The sequence below is a fragment of the Alligator sinensis genome, unplaced genomic scaffold (assembly GCF_000455745.1).
Source record: "Alligator sinensis unplaced genomic scaffold, ASM45574v1 scaffold1155_1, whole genome shotgun sequence".
Classification (NCBI taxonomy): Eukaryota; Metazoa; Chordata; order Crocodylia; family Alligatoridae; genus Alligator; species Alligator sinensis.
The window spans coordinates 133,172-159,540 of record NW_005842861.1 but is presented as its reverse complement, the minus strand read 5'-3'; the positions used below and the strand labels follow the sequence as shown (position 1 = coordinate 159,540).

At 40.3% G+C, this 26,369-nt stretch overlaps 1 protein-coding gene across 1 annotated transcript in view; it reads left to right on the top strand.

Annotated features, from left to right (window-relative positions):
• The first annotated feature begins 12,804 nt into the window (after window positions 1-12,804).
• Window positions 12,805-26,369, top strand: part of LOC102371251 (solute carrier organic anion transporter family member 1C1-like) — a 30,648-nt gene continuing 17,083 nt past the window's right edge. The window contains exons 1-7 of the mRNA XM_006035628.2: window positions 12,805-12,930; window positions 16,363-16,504; window positions 17,586-17,718; window positions 20,124-20,245; window positions 22,024-22,170; window positions 23,463-23,561; window positions 24,839-25,084. Coding sequence (XP_006035690.1) covers window positions 12,805-12,930; window positions 16,363-16,504; window positions 17,586-17,718; window positions 20,124-20,245; window positions 22,024-22,170; window positions 23,463-23,561; window positions 24,839-25,084 — 1,015 coding nt within the window. The remainder of the gene's footprint in view (window positions 12,931-16,362; window positions 16,505-17,585; window positions 17,719-20,123; window positions 20,246-22,023; window positions 22,171-23,462; window positions 23,562-24,838; window positions 25,085-26,369) is intronic.

Genomic DNA, 26,369 nt, shown 5'->3' with positions numbered 1-26,369 from the left:
TCCCCCCCAGTGTGGCGGCTTGGGGGTCGGGGGGGGGGGGGCAGTCCGCGGTCCTCCTTCCTCAACACATGTTCTGGATCCAAATCACGGCACCAGGAATTGTTGTGGAAACACATGGAGCATGCTTTTGGGTCAGGTCAGCAGAAGCTTTTATTCAAAAGAAACTACAGCTGTAGGGGGGACTCCAAAGTGACATGGATCTCTCAAGCACTTGGAAGGGGTTCTCCCCCAAGAGCAAAATCAGGAGTCTTATATACTTTTTAACAGTCGCTTACAACTCACGTGATCATATAGTGGAGTTTGCTAGGAAAAGCAGCTACAAACAAACATTAGCTCATACTGCTTTGCTGTTATCAGGATGGGAATTTATGGGGGAGGCGAGGTTAGTTCACAAACTTCCTTCTTGCACCTGGAAATCAGAGTTGTACATACTTTTTGCTATCTACAGGGCCGCGGTGAGTGAAGCAGTTGCAGAGGAGTTACAAAGAACAAACCCTTTCCCTTATTTGTTCTACTGTACAGAGCCAGCATTTCCCCACAAAGCGGTTATGTCATCTTATAACTTGTATGATCAAAGGTTAAGGCATTTATTTTTTCTGATTCCACAAAATTTAGGCACAAATAGTTAAAATGCATTAACAAATGTGTAGACATGTTAAAGTGCATTAACGTTATGTGTGTGGACTGACTTGGGACTAACTTTAGTCTCAAGTCAGTCCACACACACAGTGTTAATGCACTTTATCACCTGCATCTGTAAATGCCTGCCTAATCCCTCTTAATGAGAATTAAGCTAATGCACATTACATTTAGGAGTGTTTAAATGCATGTGTAGACATGCCCAATGGAATCTACAGCCCTGATTTAGGTACCTCACAAAATCCATGGGGAAAGTTAGCTCCTTAACACTGGATCCATGATAGCAAGTATCCTGGCTGGAACACTGGCTAAAGTCATGGACAGATACAACATTAGAAGTGGTCCAGGTGCCCTTAAGGTACCTAATAAATGAGGGTACAGAGATATACACCCAATGAAGTGCTTAAAAAATGGGCATCCAACTTTAAGAATGACTCCAGAAAAAAACAGGAACATCTTTGAAGATCTTCACTGTGAAGTGTTTCGTGTTATGTTTGCATGCTCTGTTCACCATTAGAGAATGATGATTTGTGGGGAGATGAGGTACCTCAGTCTAGGTGGAAAGGTGGTACCTTCTTCATTTAGAATTCAGAGCTATGAACCCTTTTATGGAAGTTAGGTATCTAAGTTGGGACAATCTTTTCCTTCTCACAAAACTGGAGGAGGCGGCCGTGTGTTTGTTCCCAATAGTCCAGTGGCTGGAACACTGCTGGGATGCAAGGCACAACTTGAAATTCCTCTTTTACCTGAGGGGACTTCGATTCCCATCTCCTACCATCCAGGAAGGTGCCCCAACCACCAGACTAAGGTTTTCTAGAGTGGGGGAGTGCTTTCATTCTCTTCTGTTGAAGCATGGAATTAACTATTTACAGAGCTATAAAGACAGGCAGGCTGTAATCTAGTGATTTGGGCATTTAGCTGGGAGGTGGGAAATGTTCTATAAAATGTAAGTTTTTTATACAAGATGGAGCAGCTTCAGTGGGTGAGAGTAATAGACTTTACCAGGAGTTTATTTAACTGTCTCAGAGCTTCACCAGAGGACTGAAGGGTGCTTTTGAATGTTTCCTTTGTTAATGAGTACATGAGAAATGAAGTGTTTTATAGTGCACCCATCTAAGTTTTTGACTGTTAGAATCCTCGTGTTCAACATAAACTGATGGCTATTGGCTATACCCACTAAATCATCTGGGTAAGTTTGTAAAGTTGTAGAGAAAAGAAAGATTGTCTGCCTATCTTTGGTCAAGAAATATGCCTATTCTTGCTCAATGCACTTGGCTTCATTTAGGTAACCTTGACTGTACAGTGCTTTTCTGTTCAACTATCTTCCTTAGCAAGCTTTTGCATGGGGCTGTTGTTCGTTAGTGTGCCTATCTTAAGCATAGCTTTCCACAAGTTGAACACCCTCTATGTAATAAACTTTTCTTTACAATTCGTTATGCCTTCTTTTTCCACATTTTTAGCCAGAATTCTTGGGTTTAAAACTAGTTCAAAGAGCTTATCTGCATTACAGAAAGTGCCATGGGATTTTTAAGATTAAGAGTGTTAACCTCTGGTGGCCTGGAAAAATTCCAGTTTGCAGTGTTACATTCTGCAAAACTAAAATTCTCTCCATATTTCTAATGGACACAGAATGCTTTAGGCTCCAAAGTGATGTGTTACTCAAGTGCCTTTTTAAGTAACTCTGGCTGTGTGGCTGTATCCTCTGGATACTGGTAACCTTGCAATGTCTGTTAAATATAACAATAACATATGACTTGTTCTCTTTTCTCTCTTTTCCCCACTTGAAAACTTCCATCAAACCCTCTCCCTGTGATTTTTGTTTTCCAGCTTTTCTTCATCAGAGGAAATCTTCCTTTGCTTCTTGTCATTCTTCTAGGCTCCTGCAGACCCTTTATTTAATGCCAAGATGTGTGCTGCGTTCATCTACACTGGTTTACAGTAGAGTCTCCATAAGAATGCTATGTGGGCTGTGTATATGAGAAAGAAGTGTTTTTGTGATGTCTTTTACTGAACCCACTGCATACTGGATCCAACAAGCTTTTGGCCACAAGCTGCCTTTCCTCAGATGTGCTCAAATTAGTGTAAAATATGTGTTTTCAACCTCACATTTCCTGCAAAAGCTTCTGTAAGGATTTGTCTGTTCCCCACCCTTTTATAAGGAATAATCTTTTCCCCAGTCCTTTCTCCATCTTGCCAACTTAAACTTAGCTCTTGTGTACAGAATATATCTAGGAGATCATTGCAGGAACAAGGGTTGTGTTCTGCAAGTTCCACAGTGCAGTGACTATTTCTTATTATGAAAGTGTCTACAGCCTAGTACAAGCCCAAGATCTTTGTTGGACTATTCAGGTAATAACATGGTACCAGTAATTATGGGCATTTATTAGAGGTTCTCTGGGAGTGGAGGTCGGGGGGCCTTTAATTAGGGCGGCCCTGAGAACCACTTTATTTAAAGCACCTGAAGTGTCATATGTATGTCCTATATGTCATATGTCCCTACACAAAAAAATGATGGTGAGGGCACTTTAACTAAACCTCACTGAACAAGCTCTAGTTAAAGCACCCTGCAGCCATTTTTCAGTGCAGGGATGCTGATACACCTGACGCTGGAATCTGCTGGAGCGCAGTTATAACCACACTCCAACAGAGTCGATTAATCGATGGGCTGTAACTACAGCATGTCAAAGCAACCTTGTTGCATAGGTATAGGCACCCAAAATGACCAATCATTTAGCCAAGTGTTTAAGTCTAAATAGTTATGGTGCCACTGTGCAGAATGCTCTTTATTGTGGATTTTCTTTCCAAGTGACAACAAACATCTAGAACACTTGCTCCACCATGATCATAAAAATTTTGAGCCATGCACCTTTTAACATAGTTCTCATGTTTTCTTTTTTTTTTATTTTCCCATTGAGCACAACCACAAAACCAACAATAGTCTTCTTACAGTTGTTCAGTCAGATTTGTCATGGTTATGCTAATCTTTCCAAGTAAAGTCTCGTTGATTTATGCAGCTCTATCAGGGTATGTTCTAACAAAATGTTTTATTTCTCTGTAGAAAATAGCCTTGGGCAGAAAACCATTTATTTTGAGTCCTTCAGAGGAACAATGTTTACTTGTTTAGCACTTATGAAGTATTCTTGAGAAGAAGCAGGTGTTTCAATGGAGATTTGTCTTAGAGGTTTGTGATGGTTTGAGGTTTTCAGAGATTGGCCCACAAAATGATTTGTTACTAGAGCATTGACAACCATAGGCAGTAAGATTACTCTTGAAACACAGAAAAAAGGCATTTACTAAGGATAAATTAGATTTAGTGAATGTAATTAATTTAGACCCCTGCTTTAGAAATAGAGGTGGTCTTGCTTCTAATTTCATCTGACTAAGACACAATAGGAATGTACAGATAAAGACTTCAAGTAACTAACATTACCTAGATACTTTGTTCTAAAGCATTCTTACCTACTTTTGTTTTGGTTATAGGTGGAATATAAATAAATAAGTAATTTCTTCTAGAATAATAGGAAAATGAAACTCTCCTTATTTAACTAATAGTCTTATCAACTTTCGAAATTAGTTCATTTCAGTTGACTGACTCGACAGTGCCCTGTGCTCCCACACAGGACATCAGGTTTGAGAGAATGCATCAGTGACGGTATGTCATGATCTGTTATGCAAGAATTGTTTCTTGGTGGTGCCTTATTTTAAGATGGACATTGAGCTAGGGCCTGAGGAATCATTTAGGTTGACGATTACATTGTGTTAGGTCCTGCTTAAATTTGCAGTAAATACCTGTGGCCCGGGAACTTTTATATAAAAAATGGATATAACAGGTGTATAAGGCAACCCAGTAGTAGGTTGAGGTGGAGGTTGTGAAGAAGACAAGATAACAACATATGAATCATTCTTATCCAGTCTGTATCAGTAATCATGGTTCGGCACTTGCATAACAATAATCAATTGCAGTTCAAGTGTGTATTTTGGGAGACCCTGTCTTCAAGGAGCAACTTTAAAAAGTACAAGATTATGGCTTTGTAGATTTTGAGTAAGGACCTCTGTCATTCAAAGAGCAGGGAGGGTATGAGAGGCAGAGAGTCAGAGATCAGAAGCTATCTTCATTAATGCAGCCTAGGCATCAGTCAAGCCAGTGATCAGATGAACAGTTGGGATAGGTAGGATGAAGCCAGAACAGACTTCATATTGTGCAGACTCTATTTTCTCAAATAGAAAAAACAAACTTGGAGGCCTTTCTCCAGAATGTTTTCAAACCTCATGGCCCCTCAGGCTTATTAGACACCCTGACATCCAAATTTCTAAAACCACAAAATAAGAGTATAAAGCACTGATATACAAAGCGTAATTTGTATGCAGCAGGGTAGAACTCCAACAACTCAAAATGAAGAATTAATAAATATATAATAATTTGTTTTAACTCTAGTAATGTAGAAGTCTACTACAAGGGAATGCATTTGGCTTTGTAATAGTTTGAGTATCACCAAGGTTTTAGCTGCCATAGAAACATGTCTGTTGAGGTTGGGGAAGGGGGAAGGAAGAAGAGTTTTCAGTTACACCTTTCTCTGTTGGTATAATTACATTTCAAAAGTTAGCAAAACTTGCTGAAGTTAAAGCCAACATGTTTTAAATGATTGCATTTGAAACTAATCACATTCTTTAGAATAACATCATCTTATGAATGAATGCTTCCCATTTAAACACATAAAAACTTGTGACAAGAAAAATACAAGGCTGGAAAACAGGGGAAGTTGTCAGGAGTGTGCTGAACAAATTTCTTTTCCTTTGGCAAAGTATGCTGGCTATCTCAACATTTTTAAAGGAATGAGAGGACTCAAATACATGCCCATCTATCACTTTAAGGCACTACTCATGTTGGCTGGGGGTATGTCTTATAGGATCCTGTTCTCCAGGATACTTCTGAGGGACTAGGGCGTGTTTTAAAATAAATACACATTCCTGAAAAAATAGGATGCAAATAAACGTCACTGTACAGTCCTGCTGATGTAAAAGAAACCCTGGGTGGGAAGAGAGCTTTGTAAGTAAGAGTTCTGTAAATAATGTTTCCTCCCTACCCCCCAACCTCTTTTGTCAGTTTCCCCTCGAAGATTTTTATTTCCTGGGAACAGGCAATTAAGAAGATCAGGACTATTTTTTGTTTTAAGAGAAAGCTCAATCACGTGTGTGCGTCAAACTTGCAGCAAGTTGCAAAGAAATATTCCAAGGAGGGTTGAACTGCTCTTCAAGATTTCACATCGCAGCACCCAGGTTCATTGCTTTGCCAATGTGACCAATATCCTGCAATCTATGAGAGAGAAGAAAGAAAGGTGGAAAAAAGTGCTGGTGTCAGGAGGGGGGTGAAGGGAGACAAGCACAGATTGTTCAGGCAAAACAAAAGTTCCCCCACCTCCTAGGTTTCTTTGTGTCTCTACTTCCGTATAAGATCTACTTTCCCTAGGCTGGATAACTTCTGACAGGAGGTTTCCCTCAAACTTGTTTCCCTTTCAGGCTGAGGGACAGTGTGCATGTGTGTGTGTGTATGCTTGTGTGTGCGCTCACCTGCTGCCAATTGGTAGGCACCATGCCTTGGGATTGCTTCTGCCAGGTAAGATTTGGTTTTTCTTATGTTTTTTCTTGATATTCCTTACATATAGGCTGGTCTTTATGTGGATTCATCCATCCTACTCTCACTGCTGAATACTCACACCACACATTCTAATGCCTGGAAGACGCAGCTTCAAATCACATATTTTAATACTTCCAAAAAATGCAGCTTTTGTATTGAAAGCTACTAAATAATAAAGCAGATTTTAAGGAGACTGTAATGGCAAGAGATCACCTTCCAAGATCAGTGGGAGAATGGGGATTTGTCAAGGACTTTGAGTATTAAAATGAGTACCTCTTTTAGGGGTGCTTGGAAAATTGCCTGTTTCCTCTCAGTCTCACTTTTACACACTGCCCCTCTCTCTTCATTTTCAGGTCATATTGTAAGGTGCAATCTCATATCCCTGCCAGCTGAGAGGCTCAGTGAACAGTTGCTGTCTGAGGAGGTAATACAAGTGCTGTGTTACAAAGAAGTTAGCAGGGATGCTATTGCTCTGCAGTGCAAGAAAAGTGTGTGCATGTGTGTGTGTGTGCGTGCGTGCACATCCCTGCCAGCACCCTGAACAGCTGGAGTGGGAAATGTAAAAATAGGGTGAGTGCCTTCACCTCCTTCCTTCTGGAAAGGGAAGGGCAAGTGCTAGTTACTGTGGCCACTAAACCTGTTCAATAGAATATCAGAGGTGCACATCTGTGGAGCCAAGTTGCTCAACCACAGATATTTGCTTAAAAGTGCAAGGGTTTTTCTACTTTGGTGTCTTAATTTAAAATCTGTTGCTTTACAATTAAAGTCAGAGCAGGCCAAATTCTATTCCCTTGTTTTACACAGTTTGACTAGATTTTTTTTTTAGTTTTTTGCCCCAAACCATTATAAACCAAAGCAGATTGCTCCATCCTGCTCTGTCTCATCCTTTCATACATTTCAGAGGAAACTGGCAAAGTCATATCTATTTGTGACTCCAATTCTACTCCTACTTGAGAGAAGTTCTGCCCCTACAGAGGTAGTTGCTTAGAAATGTCCCTGTTACATCACCAGAACCAGACTCTGCTTCTTTCTTATAAACCCTTGCTGAAGTGACATGGCTGATCAACTATACATGAGAATAGATTTTTTAAAGAATTAGTTTACCAGTTTTCATAATGCCTTTTGTTTTACAGCTTAAAGTCTTTTTGCTTGCTTGTTCTATTTTGGAACAAAAGCATAGTTTAATATTTGAACAGCAAATGCTTTTTACTGCTACACACTGGAAAAAGGTTATATTTTCATGACATGAAAACATGAGGGGTTGTTTCTGCAGCATATACAGTTTGGAAAATAATCTTGTATATATGTGCAGATGTACATTTGCATTTCCATCCACACAGCTGCAAATATACATAATATGTGAGAGAAAGTGAATGAGTATGTATAGATTTTGCCTGTGTGTGTGTTTGGAGGGGGAGGGATCCTATTCTTAGATCCTTTATTCAGACCTTACTCAGACAATTTTTTATAGTTCAACATAATATTTTCCTGAATAACAGAAGGGGGAGAAAAGATTTCACAGTTACCAAGGAAGAGAGATGATATTCTGTGTGTGTGTGTGTGTGTGTGTGTGTGTGTGTGTGTGCGTGCATGCACGCGTGCGTGAGTGTGTGAGGGGGGCAAAATGGGGAAAAGGGTGCAGGGTGTATTGCGCTCTCACTCTGTTTTGTGCGTATAATTAAAGAACAGAGAGAGAGAGAGCCTAAGTTCAGCATTGTTCCCTCAGGAGTGCATCTTGCCTAATGTATTTCAAGAAGAAAGAGTATTCAATGTATTGATGTATTGTTTTTTAACCTTTGGTTTTTTTCCTGGTGCATTTATCTTTAAAGGGATAAGGGACAAAACACAACAAAATACATTTTGGGCACATCTTGATATATACCAAGACTGGCATTAGCATGCGTAGTCATGCAGTCTGTCCTTTGTTAAATGTGGTTATTCAAGTATTTGGGATTATCCTGCAATGAAAAGACAATACATGTATCTTCACAATACTAAATAGCGTAATTGATGCTACAATTTTTTTGAAACGTGGATCTGTTTCAGGTTTCACAAATGTGAGAAACAAAAGGCACTGGCTGAAGTCAAGCATAGTGCAGGAAAATATTATGCAAGCTTTCTCACAGTACAGTCATTAACAGACCTATTTTCTATTTTGAATTATATTTATGATGAGACGCATACACTTTAATAATGAGCTATTTCATTGTGAAAAACCTTTTCCCTTGGTGTTTGAGCTCTTACATATGTTCATTCAATGAGTTCCCTGTAGGACAAGACCCTCCTGCCAGTAATTATTTATAACACACAAAATGTAATCTCTACCATCTCTTCTAATGAACAAAACTTAGCTTTAATAAATGGGCCTGGAATATAATAATCCATCATTTCAGCTGATTTCTTAGAATGCCCTCCTATTAGACAATCTTTTCAGAGATTGCAGTATTAATGAGATTTCTGAGTAACTGTGCCTAGCAGATTAGAATCTCCTTCAAAATTCCTCTGGAATATAATGGGATATCTGCAATGCCTCAAGACCTGCCACATATATGAATAGGCTGGGGAGGATTTCATCCTCTCTAATTTCTCTCTGATGCCTCTGGCTTCCAGGAAAATGATACTGTCACCTCCATTATTCTTCCAGGTTTCCTTCCAGACTGGAATGGACTCAGGAGGCATCACATGTTTCAAAAGTGTACTTCCTTATTTCTGCTTTAGTTGTAATGATTGGATGCATGGTAAGGAGTTGATTGAAAAGTGGTATCAATACAAACATCTCAGCTAAACAAAAGTGTCCAGTCATACTCTCTGGAAGAAATAGAAAAGATGATGAAATTGATTAAACTAGGGAAAACCTTGACAGCATGACAGAGACATCTTGGGAAACAAAACTAATGCTAGCTGTTCATTTTTATATCCTGCTTTACCCAGGAGAATAAGGTATCCAAGATATGGCTAAGATAATATTCAAGAAAATTTAAGGCCAGGGGTTGGCAATATTTCACTACTAGGGGGTCCAATTAACAGAGCTGGGTTTTAAGGCAGGCCAAAGGTGGCAGTTAGACATTCTGTCGTTAGATAGAGCATTCTTGCCATTCATGTAAAGTGTATTCAGCTAACTGTAGGATATATAAACTTCCATGCATTGCAGACTGGAAAAATCCTTTTGCAGACTGGATCCAGCCTGTAAGCTGTAGGTTGCTGTGGGACTCCGTGCTATGACAGTTGTACCAATGCCAGACAAACATCTTCTAGGAGCCAGCAATAAAACAATATTATTCCTGAGTTATAGCTACAGACTTTTGGAGTATCATGCCAGGACATGGGCCAGCAGGTCTGGGGCCACCTGGAGATTGATGTGCTAACCAGGGTCAGGTGGAACAGGCAGAATTCAGGTAGAAGCTGGTCAGGAAGCCAGGAAGTCAATCTGAGAACAGAGTGGGTCTGGGAACAAGTGAAATCAGGAAGCCAGAAGGTCAGGCAGGGAGCAGAGTCAGAGAGCAAACCAGAGGGAACAGCAAAGTGATTTGGGTTGAGGTTGAGCCCTGTTGCCCAAACATACCCTGTTCCTGCTCAGGAGCTTATATGGGGGAAGTGGAGATTTAGCTGATCCCAATTGGCCACTCCAGTGATAAGGACAGAGCAGAGGGCTAGCCCCTGATGGAAGCCTTGGAACAGCCTTCCCCAGTTTGGGTGGTTATCTGTACAGTAGCAGGCCCGGATGATCAGCTATAATGGACTATAAATGATCGATGAAAGCCTGCTGGAATTTTAAGCCATGGAGACTGAGGCCAAGTACATCAAAAACCAACATGTTTCTACTTGCACCATGCTTGGACCCAACTTTAGCTTAACATCTTCTTGAATGCTCAGCAATTAGTACACAATACAGCCAGTATACCTAGATCCTATACAGAATCCAACTCATTAAAGATGTTCTCTGAAGATCAAGTGCAGAAACTGTTCCCTGAACAAACTGTTTTGGTCTATATGGAGAGCCAACACAAGCATGCTGTTCAGTGCTCACAATTTGCTACTCACTTGGCAAATACCATGTCCAGTTTGGATAAGCCTTGTCCATACCAGGTTAGTAGACATAAAGATTAATTCATACTTTGAGATTTGTCACATGAATATTGAAGCCAACAAATCTTGTAAGGTTAACAGTCCTAGCCAGCACCTAGTATCAGAAGGCACCCAACAAATATCATGCCTGCCACCAGCTGCTGTAACAATGCTGTACTCTCTTCAGCCAACTAAAATCATCACCAGCTCAGTGCAGTAGAAAGAATGATAGAGGGCATCTGCTACTACTATTGTACTGTCGTCTGGCCAAGTGAACATCTTCATGGCTTTTTGCTCAGATGCTCCTTCTAATTCTAGTGTAATATGGTTCATTGTGTCAAGATGGAGATGGCCCATTGCATACATGTAATGCTTTAAGGAAGTACGAGTTGGATGAATGGACTGTAAGGTGGATAGAAAACTGGCCGGAGCATTGGGCTCAGACGATAGTAATAAAAGATTGATGTCTAGTTGGCAGCCGGTATCAAGTGGAGCTCCCCAGGGGTCCATCCTGTAGCCGGTTTTGTTCAATATCTTCATCAACAACCTAGAAGATAGCATAGAGTGCAACCTCAGCAAGTTTGCAGATGACAACAAACTGGGGAGAGTAATAGATACGCTGGAGGGTAGGGCTAGGATTCAGCCTGACCTAGACAAATTGGAGGATTGGGCCAAAAGGAATCTAATGAAGTGCAACAAGGACAAGTGCAAAGTCCTGCACTTAGGATGGAACACTCCCATGCATCAGTACAGGCTGGGGGCTGACTGGGTAGCAGCTGGCTGGGTAGCAGCTCTGCAGGAAAGGACCTGAAGGTTACAATGGACAATATACTGAATATGAACTAACAGTGTGCACTTGTTGCCAAGAAGATCAACAGCATACTGGGCTGCATTGGTGGGAGTGTTGCCAGCAGGGCAATTGAAATGATTATTCCCCTCTATTCAGCAGTGGTGAGGCCACATCTGGTATACTGTATTCAGTTTCAGGCCCCCCACTACAGGAAGGATGTGAACAAATTGGAAAGAGTCCAGTGGAGGGCAACGAAAATGGTGAGGGAGCTGGGGTACATGACTTCTGAGGAGAGGCTGAGGGGAATGGGCTTATTTAGTCTAGAGAAGATAAGACTGAGAAGGGATTTAATAGAAGCCTTCAACTACCTGAAGGGTGGTTCAAAAGAGGATGGAGCTAGACTATTCTCAGTGGTAGCAGATAACAGAACAAGGAGCAATGGTTTCAAGTTGCAGTAAACGAAGTTTAGGTTAGATATTAGAAATAATTTTCTCTTTAAGAGGGTAGTAAAACACTAGAATAATTTACCCAGAGAGGTGGTGGAATCTCCATCCTTGGAAGTTTTTAAGACCCAGCTAAACAAAGCCTTGGCTTGATTGATCTAGTTGAGGATGGTCCTGCTTTGAGCAGGGGATTGGACTAGATGACCTCCTGAAGTCCCTTCCAACCCTAATTTTCTATAGTTCTATGATTCTATGCAGGTTGCATATACATGCTGAATGACCATTCCTTTCATGTTGGTTTCTCTGAGGAGCTTCTCAACCTGACCACTGCTGTCTCAGAGGTCATTGACTGGCCCAAGGCCATTTAGATGGTGTGTATTTTAAACTTTGCCTGTGGAAAACGACTATAATAATAATAATAATAATAATAATATACTCCAAAGCTACAGTTTATTTCTTGGGATGCTTAAAGGGGAACACAAAAACTCACTGAAAAAATATTTTGTGTATCGGTTTAGGGACTGAAATAGTTAACAGCAATGTGGTATATTTAAGTATTTTTTAAGAATGGTGATATACTAATATTTAGACACAAAATTTACCCTTTAATTTGTATTCTTATATTTAGCTGCCAAGATGTAAATTCAGACTTTCCTGCAGTGGTTGACCAGATTATTAAGATTGAAAGCCCTAAGATTATTTTGAGGTGTTAAAGCAATATTATTTCTCATATTGGTCAATGACAAATATCAGATGGGTAGAACTAATGTTCATTTCCAAAACAATGAAGTTGGAATCCTGCATTAATAAGATTGGACTTGCTTTATCATTGCTTTCTTTCCCTAATATTCCAAGCCCGTGGGAAATTAGTATTAGAGTTGATGAATCTCTATAAACATCTGGAATTCACCTAAAAGACTAAACATTCTAATGGAAGTTAATGGGCAATGTTTAGTTAAGTATGAATGACTGATAAAATCAGATCTATGTAGCACCCATAGAGAATGAAGACAATGGTTACTTATTGTTTGTAAAAGTATGGTTTCTCTTCAGTAGATAGTTGGATTGCAAATTTCCATAATTAATTTTTCAGCCCACCATTCTGTTTTTATTGTGAATTTTAATAACTATTATCTGCATATGGCAAGCTTTCAGTAATGAGCCTATAACTGATACTTTAAAAATATATAATATTCTTAATATCTTCTAGATAACAGATAGGAAGTGTTAACATGGAAAACATATCCAAAGAAAATGCTCAGTTTTTCTTGAAAAACATAATCGTGCCAAATGACAGGTCTTCATGCAAATCTGAATCCTCTGCTTCCAAGGAGAAACAAAGCTGTGGAGGCATAAAGGTACAGTAATAGGTCTGAATGTTACCATATGGGCATTTCAGTATCTGAGGTTTTATTGATGAATTAACTCCCCCTTCCCCCCCAATTATATTTCCTGTTGGAATGTTACATTTTTGGCCCCTGGCACATGTTCTTTTAATGGTGCAATGTGATCTGATACCCAATCCCAACAATCACATCTCCTGCCATGCACATGTGATTTTGTGATCAGGATCAGATCCTAATGGCACCATTACTACATGCCTTTTAAGGGTGGGAGGTGGAATTTGGGGCTCTTCCTGCACTGGCAAATTGAAAGCTGGGTGCCCACAGCCTGGTTGAACCCACGTGATCACAAGTTAGGGAGTAACAATCACCTGATGGTCAGTCCCAGCCCTGGGACTGCAGCAGAGCTGCTTCCAGACTTCTGTGCTGTCCTGGGGCTGGGACCAACAACCAGCGGATTGCCAGCCCCAGCACCAGAGTCTTCAGCCAGCTGTGGTTACCCTGCCACACGTTCAATTTAAGACATGATAGAAACCCATCACAAAAATGTGACACCTCTCTTGTGAAATATTTTTATGCCTGGTTTCCCATTTTGTTGCACCATTAGTTCCTTGAACAAATAGAAGGGTTATTATCTATGGTGTGATTAACTGGTTAATTGCATCTTAATTGTAATGTCTGCCAGGAGCATGTCTTTCATTCAGTATTAAAATATTAAAGATCTAAGTAACAAAGTTTTGATACTGTTCTGAATTTCACTAGAGTTTGATGACATTCAGATATGGAGATTTGGTTCAGGTTCATGTAGTGTACTTTTAGTGGTCAGTATTAAAGGACAAGGTGAACACTTACTAAGGTTCAGCACTACTGTTTGTCCCTGAGTGAATGTAGAATATGAAATGCCTGTGGTACCATATTATACTGTCAATAATGCTGACTTATTTTTAAAAGGTTGGGTGCCATAGTGCTATTTATTTCTGGATTCCGAAAATAGTGATACATGAAGTTTGAATGGTCTACTAATGGGACATGTAATACAATAGGGGTAGCATCAGTGACAGACCCAGGAACAATATCTTTTGTCCACATTTGTATATGTCTATCAACTGCTTAACCAACCCAGAATTGCTTGGAGTTTTTGTTGTTTGTTTCTTTGTTAAAAAAAAGCAAGCTGCTGTGAGCTGAACTTCAGCAACTTTAACCTTACATTGTGATGATAACATCCGTGCACTTCCATGTTACAAATTCATCTAGGAAGAGCATTCTGCACAAAAAGATGTCCTGGTCCACTGAGTGCTGGATTCCATCCTCTCCTGCCCCCCCTCCCCCATGAAGTCAGTCTTTTCTTGTTATCATCATTCCTGGAACAAACTCTGAAGGAATGACACTCTTCTGGATTTATGTTTTGATGTAACAAAGCCATGGTGCATCACCATAATTCTCTGTGATTCAAGTTCATTAAGATGTAGCTGAATCAGAATATCCTTGGCTTTTTCAAATTCTTTTTAACCTCCACATTTTTTATTTCTTTTGGTTTTCTACAGCCTTTAAAAATGAAATCCATTTAGAGCATGATCCAAATTCTAATAAAGTCCATGGAAGGAATCCCATTAACTTGAATGAGAATGGCACTGGTGTCTCAAAATAACATCACATAGCAGGAGGGTTGAAATGATGTTGTTGCCATGGTGGTCCAGGAAATATACAAAAGAAAATTATTTTTCTTTTGGTCATATCTTATATTGGACAAAACGTTCTCCCTTGGTTTAATAAAATATCCCCCCCCCCCCGCCCCCCAATCCTTGCCGTCCCATATTTTTTCTGCACCATCACAACAGCAAGAAAACTCCAGCTCTACTATAATACAGAGATATTGACATTCTCCATTAACATCGTAAATCCACAACCTGAAGCCAAACATAACCAAATGTGCAACACAACTATGCAGGAGGCCCCAGAAAATCTGACAAACCATTTTACGTCAGCTACTTCAAAAGGGATCAGCTGAAAGCATATACTTATGCTACTAAACTAAAGGATATAAACCGGGATACATATTTTGTTACTATGCAGGAGACCCAAACCTTCTATGTTGGTCTAATAAAAGATAACACTAAAAAAAACCCCTTGCATACCGTATAACAGAACATTTGTTCTGTGATAAAATTATTCTATTAAAATGAAATTATAATTATGACAACATTTGCTCCTGAAAATTTATATTTGCTTAAAATAGCTTCCACAGGTACAAATAACTGGGCCTCAGTTGCACAGAAAATTTAAAATGTTGCGTTAATTAAACTTGCAGCAGAATACCAATGATATCATTGCATTTTGCCTCAACAGTAATCAGATTTCCCCACTGAATAAACCTTCAGTCACAGTTTAACCATTCAGAAATCAGCTTATTGCCTCTGAAAATGGAAACACTATTGTAACTCAAATAATTTGTCCATTCTGGGAAATGTATAGTTACTTGACTTCAAGAACTGGAAAACGGGTGCAGTTCATCCAGAAAACTAGAATAATGTGGAGATTCAGCAAATTAGTTTTGACAGCTTTCAGCTCTCCATGGGTTTTGTGCTAATATAAATTTACAATAAAGAAAAAAACATTAGTTGATTTATATTAAGTTCAGCATCGAGATTTCCTTATGTTTCAACATGAGCTGAATCAGGATTGAGAATTAGGCATTTCTAAACTACAGACATAAATCGAAAACATTTATTTCTACAAATCAAAACAATCTTCTCTCTTGGATAGTTCCCAGGCATTTAAGAAAACTATTTATGAACATGGAAATGCTTGATATTTTATTTTTATTGCTTCTGATTCTTGTGCTTTTACAGTACCATTAAAAATACAAGGACATTAGCACTCAGAAATGCTTATTTTATTGGAGATCCTTCTGAGAGCCCTCCTCATAAGAAATTTTGCTCCAACTTAAGAATGATGGATTTTTTTAAATTATAGCCAGCACTGCTAGTAGCAGCTGCTATTGGAAAATGTTGCCACTGCTGACACCTGGAAACAAGAAGCTTGAGATCGAGAGCCTGCCTGCCTTCATATCCATTTCACAATCTAGTCTAGCTCTTAGTAAACACAAGGGTTCATACACAAGGAAAGTCACCATTAACATTGCTGCTTATTATTAAAATTGCTGCCAGAATCACAATAGCTTAAATGGCCTAGGAGGGTAAAATATTCCCCTATTCCCAAATGTGGTATTTGTTTTGTCATTCCCAGAGTTATTCTGTAGGAATAAGGACTGTGTGATCCAATAAGAAAATAAAATGTGCTCTTCTTCTGGTCATGCCAGTGAGATGAACAAACTAATAGGGTACATTTCCCAAACACTGGAAGAAATCTCAAATATTTAATGTGTGAAAATTAAAATACAACAATGAAATATTGTGCAGTTTTAATCACCTTTATTTTCTCTCACAGATATTTCTTGGTGCATTATCTTTTGTTTACTTTGCTAAAGCATTATCAGGAAGTTATCTGAAAAGTACCATTACCCAAATAGAAAGAAGATTTGATATTCCTTCTTCTCTGGTTGGTGTTATTGATGGCAGCTTTGAACTTGGTATGTGTTGTGGAATCCCTCTTTGCTGTTAGACAAAACTACTGACAATTCATTGTGGAAAATGTTTGCGTAAATCCCACAGACCTCTGAAAGTTAAATGGGGTTGATTTGGCAAGAACAAATGTAGCTTTTCATAGGTATTTACATTTGGTATGGTAGAGATGATACTGTTCTTAATGTGAATGTACTCAGTGGGGCTCTACATTTTGTGGTTAAAATCAGAATGTGGTTATTACTACCACAGTTTCTCTGAACCAGAATAGTCTGGGTTTTCAATGTGATAATTGGCCATGTTGTAGTCTACTCCCTAAGTATATTGCTATGCATGCTTCACTCAGTATGGACTGAGCCGTAGATGTGTTTAACCCACATGTTTAATTATATTATGAGATATGGTTGCTGTTGGTATTACAGCATGTATTTTTCTTTGCTGATTAAGCCCAGCTAGACATGTGGGAAGGAAGTTATGGACTTCCTTGAACCAGTGGTTTGAAGGAGTTTTTTTATACTAATATTAGTTATAGGTGAAAGATAATGAATTGTTTTGCAAGAAGTTCAACTTTTTCTCTCCTGCACTTGCCACTGGTGCCCCATGAGTAATCTGGCCAATGTATCTCAGTGATTTGGTAAGCAGTGAGAATGCAAGGATATATTATCTCCAGTGGTTAGTTCCTTAAGGTCACTCTCACACTCCAGCTTCATGTAATGTAAATGTTACTTTTGACTTAGCTCCAAGTCTTTTTGTGTGTTTTACAAAATTTGGTACTCAGTAAATGAACCATTGGCTAAACTGTGCAAAGCCCTTTGTTTGACAATTGCTTTCATTTCTTTGGTGTGCTAGTGGCTAGCAGCTGGGTAGCTCACCCTCCACGTTTCCAGCAGCGCTTACAGATTCCTATGTTCTTAGCAATGAAGATCTTGGACACCTGTTAGGATACAATAGGGAACAATAGGGAGAACCAGCAACATCCCCACTGGCATGTACTAACATAAGCCATAGTTTGGTAATCACTGGTTTACCAGAACAGTTCACTTATGGTCAGATTGTAAATCCTAGTTATTCTTTTGTATTTTTTCAAAGGGAACCTCCTAATCATAATTCTTGTAAGCTACTTCGGAGCCAAACTTCATAGACCAAAGATAATTGGAGCAGGTTGCCTAATAATGTCAGTTGGAACGTTTTTTATTGCAATGCCCCAGTTCTTTATGGGACGGTAAGTGCACAGCTAACTTAATTCTTCAATTCAGAAAGAAAGGCAGAAGTACAGAACTTTCATTTAGTCATGAACATTAAACATGCAGCTATTTCAGCAATATAGGCACTGATTGGAAAACCGCTGTTAGCAACAAGCAACAATACAGTTATTATACTCTTTATTTATGCTTTATTGTTCCTAAGCAAATAAAGATATATTCTGCCAGTATTAATTCAAATCTGAAATAGATTTATGATTTAGCTAGTGCTTAGTGCATTCCAAAATTCTGTGTTAGAGTGAGAGAGAGATGCGTGACGTAGAGGACACTTTCATCCTCTAACATTCTATATTAGCTCAGATTTGGGGCCCACAGTATGAGATGGTGTCTGTTAAATTGGGAGGATGTTAAATTGGGGATACGCAAAGAGAAAGAAGTACAGCTTTCTTACACAGTATACTATTGCTACAACAGTGCAGGGGTGGGGGATGGTGGGAGGGTGTAATAGGGTGCTCCTCTGGAGATAGCTGAGATCCCCCTTATGGTGGGTCAGTACTTGGTTACATACTCTGATCCCCTAGTCCGGCCACCTTTCTCTCTCTGTCTCTTGCCTGCAAAGGCTTAGTGTTAATTGGGATTGTTTTTTGAGAGATCGTCTTTAAAGAACCTAAGTCTGGGCCGTAGGTGCCATGTTTCCCTATCCTGTCCCCAGCCCTGAATCTGACTGGGCTGCATGAGGCTTTGCCCTTCTCTCTTTCTCCTTCCCCCACTTTTTGCTGGTGGGTGGATGCCCAGCCCTGCCAGCCTCCTGTCTGTCTTAGTCCTCCATTTGTCCAGGCTCTGGCCAGTCCGCGTTTTTTGCCCCCTAGCCTCTTGCCCCCACAAAACCATTAAGGTAAGTCCAAAAAAAAAACCCAGAGGAAAAAAATCTCAGTGTACTGGGCACTTTGCTCTTACTGCATTCTGCAAGGGCATTCTCCTTGCCACCCCTCACATCCACTCTGGTTTACCAAGTATTACTATTGCCATGAGGAGAAAAAAGGGGGCTGGCAGAAAAAACAGTAAGCAGGTCTCTACTGGGCTCTCAAGACAGTCCATGATCCTCAAGGTATCCCACTTCCCCAGGCCTCTCTGGTGTCACCATGAACAATTCTTAGTCTGGTTGGGCATACTCAGCCAACCTGTCTTTGGGCAGCTCCTCCAGGGTGAACATAAAACCACTTTCCAATTTTTGTATCCCCTTCCCATGACCTTCCAAGGCACAAAAAAAGGCAATAAATAAATAAAGGAGATCTTTATTACTTCCGGGACATTTGCTTCTTCATTCAGGGTCATCAGAAGTCCCTGCTTTCAAGCTTCAGCTTTCCTGGCCAGAGGAGTTTCCACCCTTGCCTCCCTACGGGGCTTTGTCTCCCTCTGCTGCCATGGCCCGTTCTCTTCCTTTGGCCTGGGGAGAGTTAATATCTCAGTCAACCCTGCCTGCCTGGCCAGCTGAGTGGACTTCCTTCTCCCTGGGTTACAGGTGTGCTCAATCTCTTGTTCTCCTCCCACTGCTGTGATAAGCAGCAGGCTGACTGCAGGCTGAGCTTTGCAAATGAGTGCCCCTGCCCAGGGCCTGGCCTTGACCCTTCTATGGGTCCCTCGTCCCTCTCTGTAATGCAAGCTGCTTTCCCCATCCTGTCCTGGGGCTTCCCTCGATAGCCAAGGTCCTCTTCACCCTGTCCATGCTGGCGGGGTTCTTCCTTACAGCAGATAATCATCCCCTTCTCTTGGCTACAAAAGTTGGGCCCTTAAAGGGGCTTGCTTCCTTTTCTTGTCTGGCTCCTCCTCTCTGTAACAGGCATAGACAACTGAGGGCCAGGGCTAATAGGGCTTAGCCCACCCCACTCCAAACTAACTTTGCAGTGGCTGGCAACAACAGCAGCACCATGGCACTGCTTTCCCACAGTGGCCAGCACGGCTTGGCATGGAACTCCACTGTTCCAACACTGCCACCACAGCATCATGCCCACCACCCTGCCAGGCACTTCTCCACCTCCACCTCAGCCCCGCTAAATAATATTTTCTCCTGCCACTAATGGTAACAAGGCTACAGTTCCCTGTTGCAGGGGATTAACCTCATCTGGACCCATGGGCCAGATGGGCTGATCTTGAGCTCAGGTCAACTTGAGACCCAAGCTCAGAACTGGATGATGGAATTCCATGGACTGGATCCAGCCCACAGGCCATATCTTTGATGCCCTTGTGCTCAGTAATACACGATTATAAAATATGTAATCCACTCAGTAGATAAGGTTCATTGTAGTTAGGTGCATCATAAAAACAAGTCAAGTGTTATGTGTCTGTGTCCTATGAAGATGAAATGTATATTTTTCTTGTAAAATCATATAAGATTGAGAATTAAGAAAATTTAATTTTTACACAGCTATAGGTATGAAATATTGCCTTCCTCCACAAACTCTTCTATCAGCATCTCTCCATGTCTACATGATAAACACCAGATACCACTGTCAGTCTTGGAAAGACCCCAAGCAAAAATAAATGCAGGTAACATATTTCCATATTAAAAATATTCTGTAATAATGTTATTGTCTTTAAAGAACCCCTGCCCACCACCCTGAGTAATGCACTCACCTGTCCCAGCTGGGCAGCTTGTCCCAGCCCCAGTCCCAATCTCTCCCTTCCCCACACTGCTTCCCTCCCCCCTCCCCCAACTGACTTACCAGCTGTCAGGTGCCTGCTTAGTCCACAGCCGAATCTTCAAATCAGCCGAATCTTTTCTGAATCAATTCAGATGCTTCAAATCAATTCAGAGCTTTTACTTGGTTTCCTTATTCGATTTGGATTTGGAGATTCGGTCCCCGAATTGGGCCAAATCTCCTCCGAATCGAATCGGCTACCAAAGCTTTGCACGGCCCTAGTCTTTTGTTATCCTAGTGAAAATCTGCCCAGTTAGCTAAGTTATACTTTTTTGTGCACACATGTTATGGATATATGATGCATAACAGGGCTGTGCAACTGGAGGTCCACAAAGGGTTAATCTGTGGCTCTGGGCTCCTGCTGGACTGCCACTTCTCCTATCACTCTGGCTGCTCTGGGCTTCCACTCTGGCTTCTACTTCCTGCACCTGCTCTAGAGAGTAGCATGGCATAGTGCAGCCTGCAGTGCTTAGGAAGTCTGCAAATGCAGAACAGCAGGGAGCCTGTTACCAGGGAGCTGGGGGGAGCTGCCCACTAGGGCTGTGTGAAGCTTTGGTTGCTGATTCAATTCAGAGGAGATTTGGCCCAATTTGGTGGCTGAATCTCTGAATCCGAATTGAATTGGGAGAGCAATTAAAATATCTGAACCGATTTGAAACCTCTGAATCGATTCGGAAAAGATTAGGAGAAGATTCGGAGATTCAGGCAGTCCCCGCTTGCTGCTACAGGGAGCTGGACCTGGGCTTCATGCCGGTAAGTGGGGGAGGGAGGCCATGGGGGGATCCCTGCCAGGGCCCATCCCCTGCCTGCTCCTCCATCCCCCCTAGCCCCCTCCCAACCTCCGCCTGCTCTCCCAGCCCTATCAATGGCTGCCAACATCCCAGCACTTAAAAAAATAAATAAAACCCCCCCCCCCCCCCTGCACTCACCAGATGTTGCAGCTGCTGTCGGGGCCTCCGGTGGCTCATATCAGAGTCCCCCCACGCAGCGTGGGGCAGTGGGGATTGCCCCCCCTCCAGCTGGCAGGAGCCAGTGCAAGGCTTTTTTTTGATGGAAGCTGGGACAGTGAGTGGGGGATGGGGCCTGTTCAATTTGGAGATTCAACCGATTCAGTGGCACCCAGATCTCTGAATCAGATTCGGCCAAATCGATTTGGGACACTGATTTGAATCACTGAATCAAATGAATGTCCCCCAAATTGGCCAAATCCAAATCTAAAGTGTATGCTAGCCTCTTCGCACAGGCCTACTGCCCACACATGTGGTGCAGTGAGGAAAGGGGGCATCCATAGCTCACAGTATTGCAGCCCTCATGGCATGCAGCCCCTGCTTGTATGGCCTGCATGGGGTATGGCCCACCACTGCATATAGAAGCTGGACAGCCCTGATGTGTAACACAGCAGAGAAGTACTTTACAAATCCCTTCCACTAACTACCCCAGAGAGGATTGTTTTGCCATTTCAGTTAATTAGTGAGTTCACTTCTGCTCCCAAATACAGAGGTGCCTATTCTGCAGAAGTTAGCAAGAGATACACCCATATAATAGACAGACTTGAATCTTGTGTATTTAATGTTGAAATGTCACAAGCAAGATCTGTCTCTTTGTCTCTCTACATGTTTGTATTAGGCTGTGAAAAAGAAGCTGGAACTTCCATGTGGATATATGTTTTTTTGGGGAATCTTCTGCGTGGAATTGGAGAGACTCCTATTCAACCTTTGGGAATTACCTATATTGATGACTATGCCAGTGAAGAGAGTGCTGCCTTTTACATTGGTAAAAATAATTACATCACATCCCTTTTTTCCTAATGACCCTTTTTTGCAAGAAGCAAAATGAGTTGGCTTGAGTATTATTAAATTGACCTTCCCTAATTATTTTTCTTATGTGATTTCCATTTTTCAAGGTGTTGCCTAAAACTTTTAAAGGCTAATTTCCCCTCTTAAGTACAGCCGGGCAGTTCTATTATCTTCAACTGAAAAAATAATTTGACTTCTGGTTCCTTTGTCCTCTAAGTGGTGTTCACATATGCTATTGAGTTATTATGCCCATTCATTTCTCTGGATGGAGAAGGAAATATTCATATACTGTTTAGCCTAACTTTAACTTTAAAACAGCATGGAGTACAAAGTTGGAAATTTTCTTCCAAATTAAGCTGAATAAAAACCAACCATACAGAGTTAGAAATACTTGAAATGTTGTTGTTCTCTGCTTTGTTTCAGAGAACACATCTGAAATATGTGTTCCCACCTGAAATATCACAAACAAGGCCTTTTATTTCCAGAGCTTTTTCTTGCAGTATTTCTACTCTGACAAAATCTAGAAGTACCTGCAATGTAGCTTTGACAGGGCCTAATAAAATATCTGCACTTTCCATAATAATCCAAAATAGTCATCTCAACCTTTTAAAAAGTTTCTCCATCACTAAATTAAATATCCTCCTTCTGTTCAACAATTTATGCCTTTGTCCTGACCAACTTATACCTAACTGCCTGACCATATTCACTTTGACCATAAATATGTCATTTGCATGTTGATGCCTGCTGTATTTTACACACACGTTTCTCAGGTTATGTTTACTCCACACTGAATTTGTCCCATTTAATTGGAAGACAACAAAAAAGAAAGTGACACTGTTGCAAAAGGCCATTTTTTTTCTTTTTGGAGCAGCAGTGCTTATCTGAAGCAACTTTTCTTAGAATGGAATTACTGGTACAATCGAATTCCACCAAAGTGCGTGAGAATGGTATTTGTTTCAGCATACTAAAATGCCCACCACTTTTCACCAGTATGACATCACATCACACCACACACTATTTATCTGGATGACATGAACATTTTCAGTGGCTCCAGATTAGTTCCGTTATAACAAACAAGAGAATTTGGCCTACTCCATCAAAATGTCACTTTTTATTTTCTGTCACCAAATTAATAAACCAAAATCAGCCTGGAGTAAATCAATTCAGGTACAATTCTGAACTAACTTCAGCACTGATTTTGACTGGGCTGAAGAGGATATTTGAGATATAAAAATAGTTCGTGATTAAGTATTCTGCTTTCTTTTCCAGGGTGTGTACAGACAGTTGCGATTATAGGACCAATATTTGGCTTTCTTTTAGGGTCCCTGTGTGCCAAGCTATATGTTGACATTGGCTTTGTGGACTTGGGTAAGTTAGAAAATTGTATTTAAAAATTGTTACCTCTACTTATTTCACTAAAGGATCTTGAACTTTTCAAAGCTAATAATATGGGTGATGTAGAAACAGGTTTTTCTGAAGTGCTCGAAGGAGGTTTTGAACTGAAAAACATATTTCTAGAATAAGGAGGAGTTCTCTTTCTCATTATTATAGAATTCTTTAGTCTATCATGAGTTCAGCACAACTGTACCATCACAAACATGCATCTGCTCTCCACATATATGTTCTCAGGCAGTCAGATTTTAAAGTATTTTCAAAGTAAGAACTGCGGCCTCATTTATGTAGAAAGGGTTGAATGTAGTGCAGGGTATTTCTCAAGAAAAGCCACAAGTATTAGCCTCTGACCCATTTAAAGATACTAGGTAGGTAGTGGTAGTTGAAAAGGTTGATTTTTTTCTGCCCCAGAAAAACAACACCCCCTCCTCCCCCCAAAACCAGAAGCCAGAAAACTTTTGCACTATGTTTGAGATTTTGGTTTTCTGATTTAAAAAGACAAATTTAGCTGAAATATAAATTTTACATCATTTGAAAGAAAATGTTTGACTATTTTTAAGTGGAATCTTAAAATAATTGAAAATTCTGAATGCATATGTGGGGCAGCACTACATGAAAAACTACTTAGCAATAGTATTATTATTGTGGTGAAGGTTTGTTATAGTTTGAAACATTTATTTAATATGATGTTGCCATATCATTGGCCTGATCCTGTTTGTTACTAATGACCTGAGGCTTCAACTTCTATGGACTTAATAGACAATAGGAAGTTCTTAGCATCTCCCAGGATGAAGCTCAGATTGTGCTTCTGAAACACTGATAGAAATGTCTGGCAAGATGGCATAGTTTTAAATGCTGCTGGTTTTTTTTTCTTTTGTTGTGCTACAGAAAATGGAGCACCATGGAACTTTTGGATATATGGATTATAATTATACTAAACAAAACAGAATTAAACAGAAATGCCATAAATAAAATGAAAGAAAAAATCCCAGTGAAAAGAGAAACTCCCACTGGCAACTTTACAGTCATGGTCTTTGAGTGGTGCTGGTAGTTGCTAAAGAAAGGCGCATAATCCACAGCTGGCAGAAAGTTACTAGGTGGGAGTAGAAACAGTGATGGGAGAAAAAGGGTGGTTGGGTTCTGTTGATGAAATAAGTCACCACTGAAGATGTACCTGCCAAAAGTATGTCTTTGTTCCTATCAAAAAACTAAACATGCAAATATAGCCCTCTTTTTTTCTTTTCTCCTCCTAGATAGTATAACAATAACCCCCAAAGATGCCCAGTGGGTAGGAGCTTGGTGGCTTGGTTATGTAGTAGCTGGTATAATAAGTGTTCTGGCTGCCATCCCATTCTGGTTCTTACCGAAGCACCTATCCAGACCAGAAAGCAGAAAGGATTCCAATACCTCTTCTGAACAGTCAAAGTTCATCACTGAAGATAACAGGGAGCATCACAAACCTTATACACAGCAACTGAAGATAGTGGAAATGGCAAAGGGCAAGTAAACATAGTTTGTTTTACAAATATCTAGTTGTGCACTTTTACCTTATAGGCCTTAATGCTGTTTAATGACTTCAGCATTGATTTTGTTATAGTGCCATCCTACATGTAGCCAATGTGAATAAAAGGACTCTTATAGCTATTTCCGAAACCTGTCCTAAAAAAGAACTTCTCTAGATGAGGTTCGTAAGTGGGGACAAAAGCTTTAGGGGAGAAAGTGCAAAAAGGTTAGATTTTTCCCTGTAGAATTATGACATGTATCCTACCCAAAGAAAAAAGAACCGGTGGCAGTGGAAGATTTTAAAAGTCTGTACATCCCAGCCATATATCCTGAGTTGGATAGCAACAGCCATTTCTAGTGTTCCAAAAATTTTTTTTTAAAGAATTGGCCTCCATTCCTGTGAGCATTCCCAAGCTGAGTAAAACACCAACAGGAAAAGTCATGAGTTTGGCATTGGCTTAAATAGAAAGATGAGGCACACCTATTTCAGTTTAATTAACACACTTCTCTCTAATTTCTAAGCACTTGCCAGCTAGTTGGCAAGAGAATTTCCAGTCATTCACTCGAGTCAGCTGGTGTTGTGGATTGAAATAGTCCTGGGAATATTACGGGATTCTGGCTATTCAGAGATGGAAACACTCTGGCCTCTCTCTATTTAAAAAATGTGTGCACATGCAACATTCATGGACTATAATGTGTTCATCTCCTGTACAGTAAGGTTATATACAAGAAAAGATATAATAAGCCAGGGTCTAAATTCAATGTTTCTATTTCTGGCTGGACAGAATGAAGCAAAGGTGAAAAACCTGATTGGGTACGGAAAGATTTGTTTGTTTATTTATTTTATTAATGGGCATGCTTAACCCTCATCCGTTCTCATGAAACCATAACCATTGTTCTCATGGGGTAACTTGTTACCCCCACAATTCAACATTGTTGGTCTCATGGGGCAACTTGTTACCCCACCCACATGAACAAAATGGAACCAGCAACAGCAGTATAAATGTACCAAAAACTATTTATTAAACATACAGATTGTTTGAAAAAGGATTTATGATCATTTGACCCCAAAATATTATTTAACTAGAACTATGAACAAAAACTTTCTTTAGAGTTTCAAAATGTGAATGAGCAATTTGCTAAATCTGCAGTTCACACCATTTTCAAACTAACAATTACTTCCAAAAATATTTCCTAACTGTTTTAACTAAATATTGCATTCCTCACAAAGCAGCAGTGATGTACTGTGGTGCACACAAGCAAATCACTTACAATCTTCAC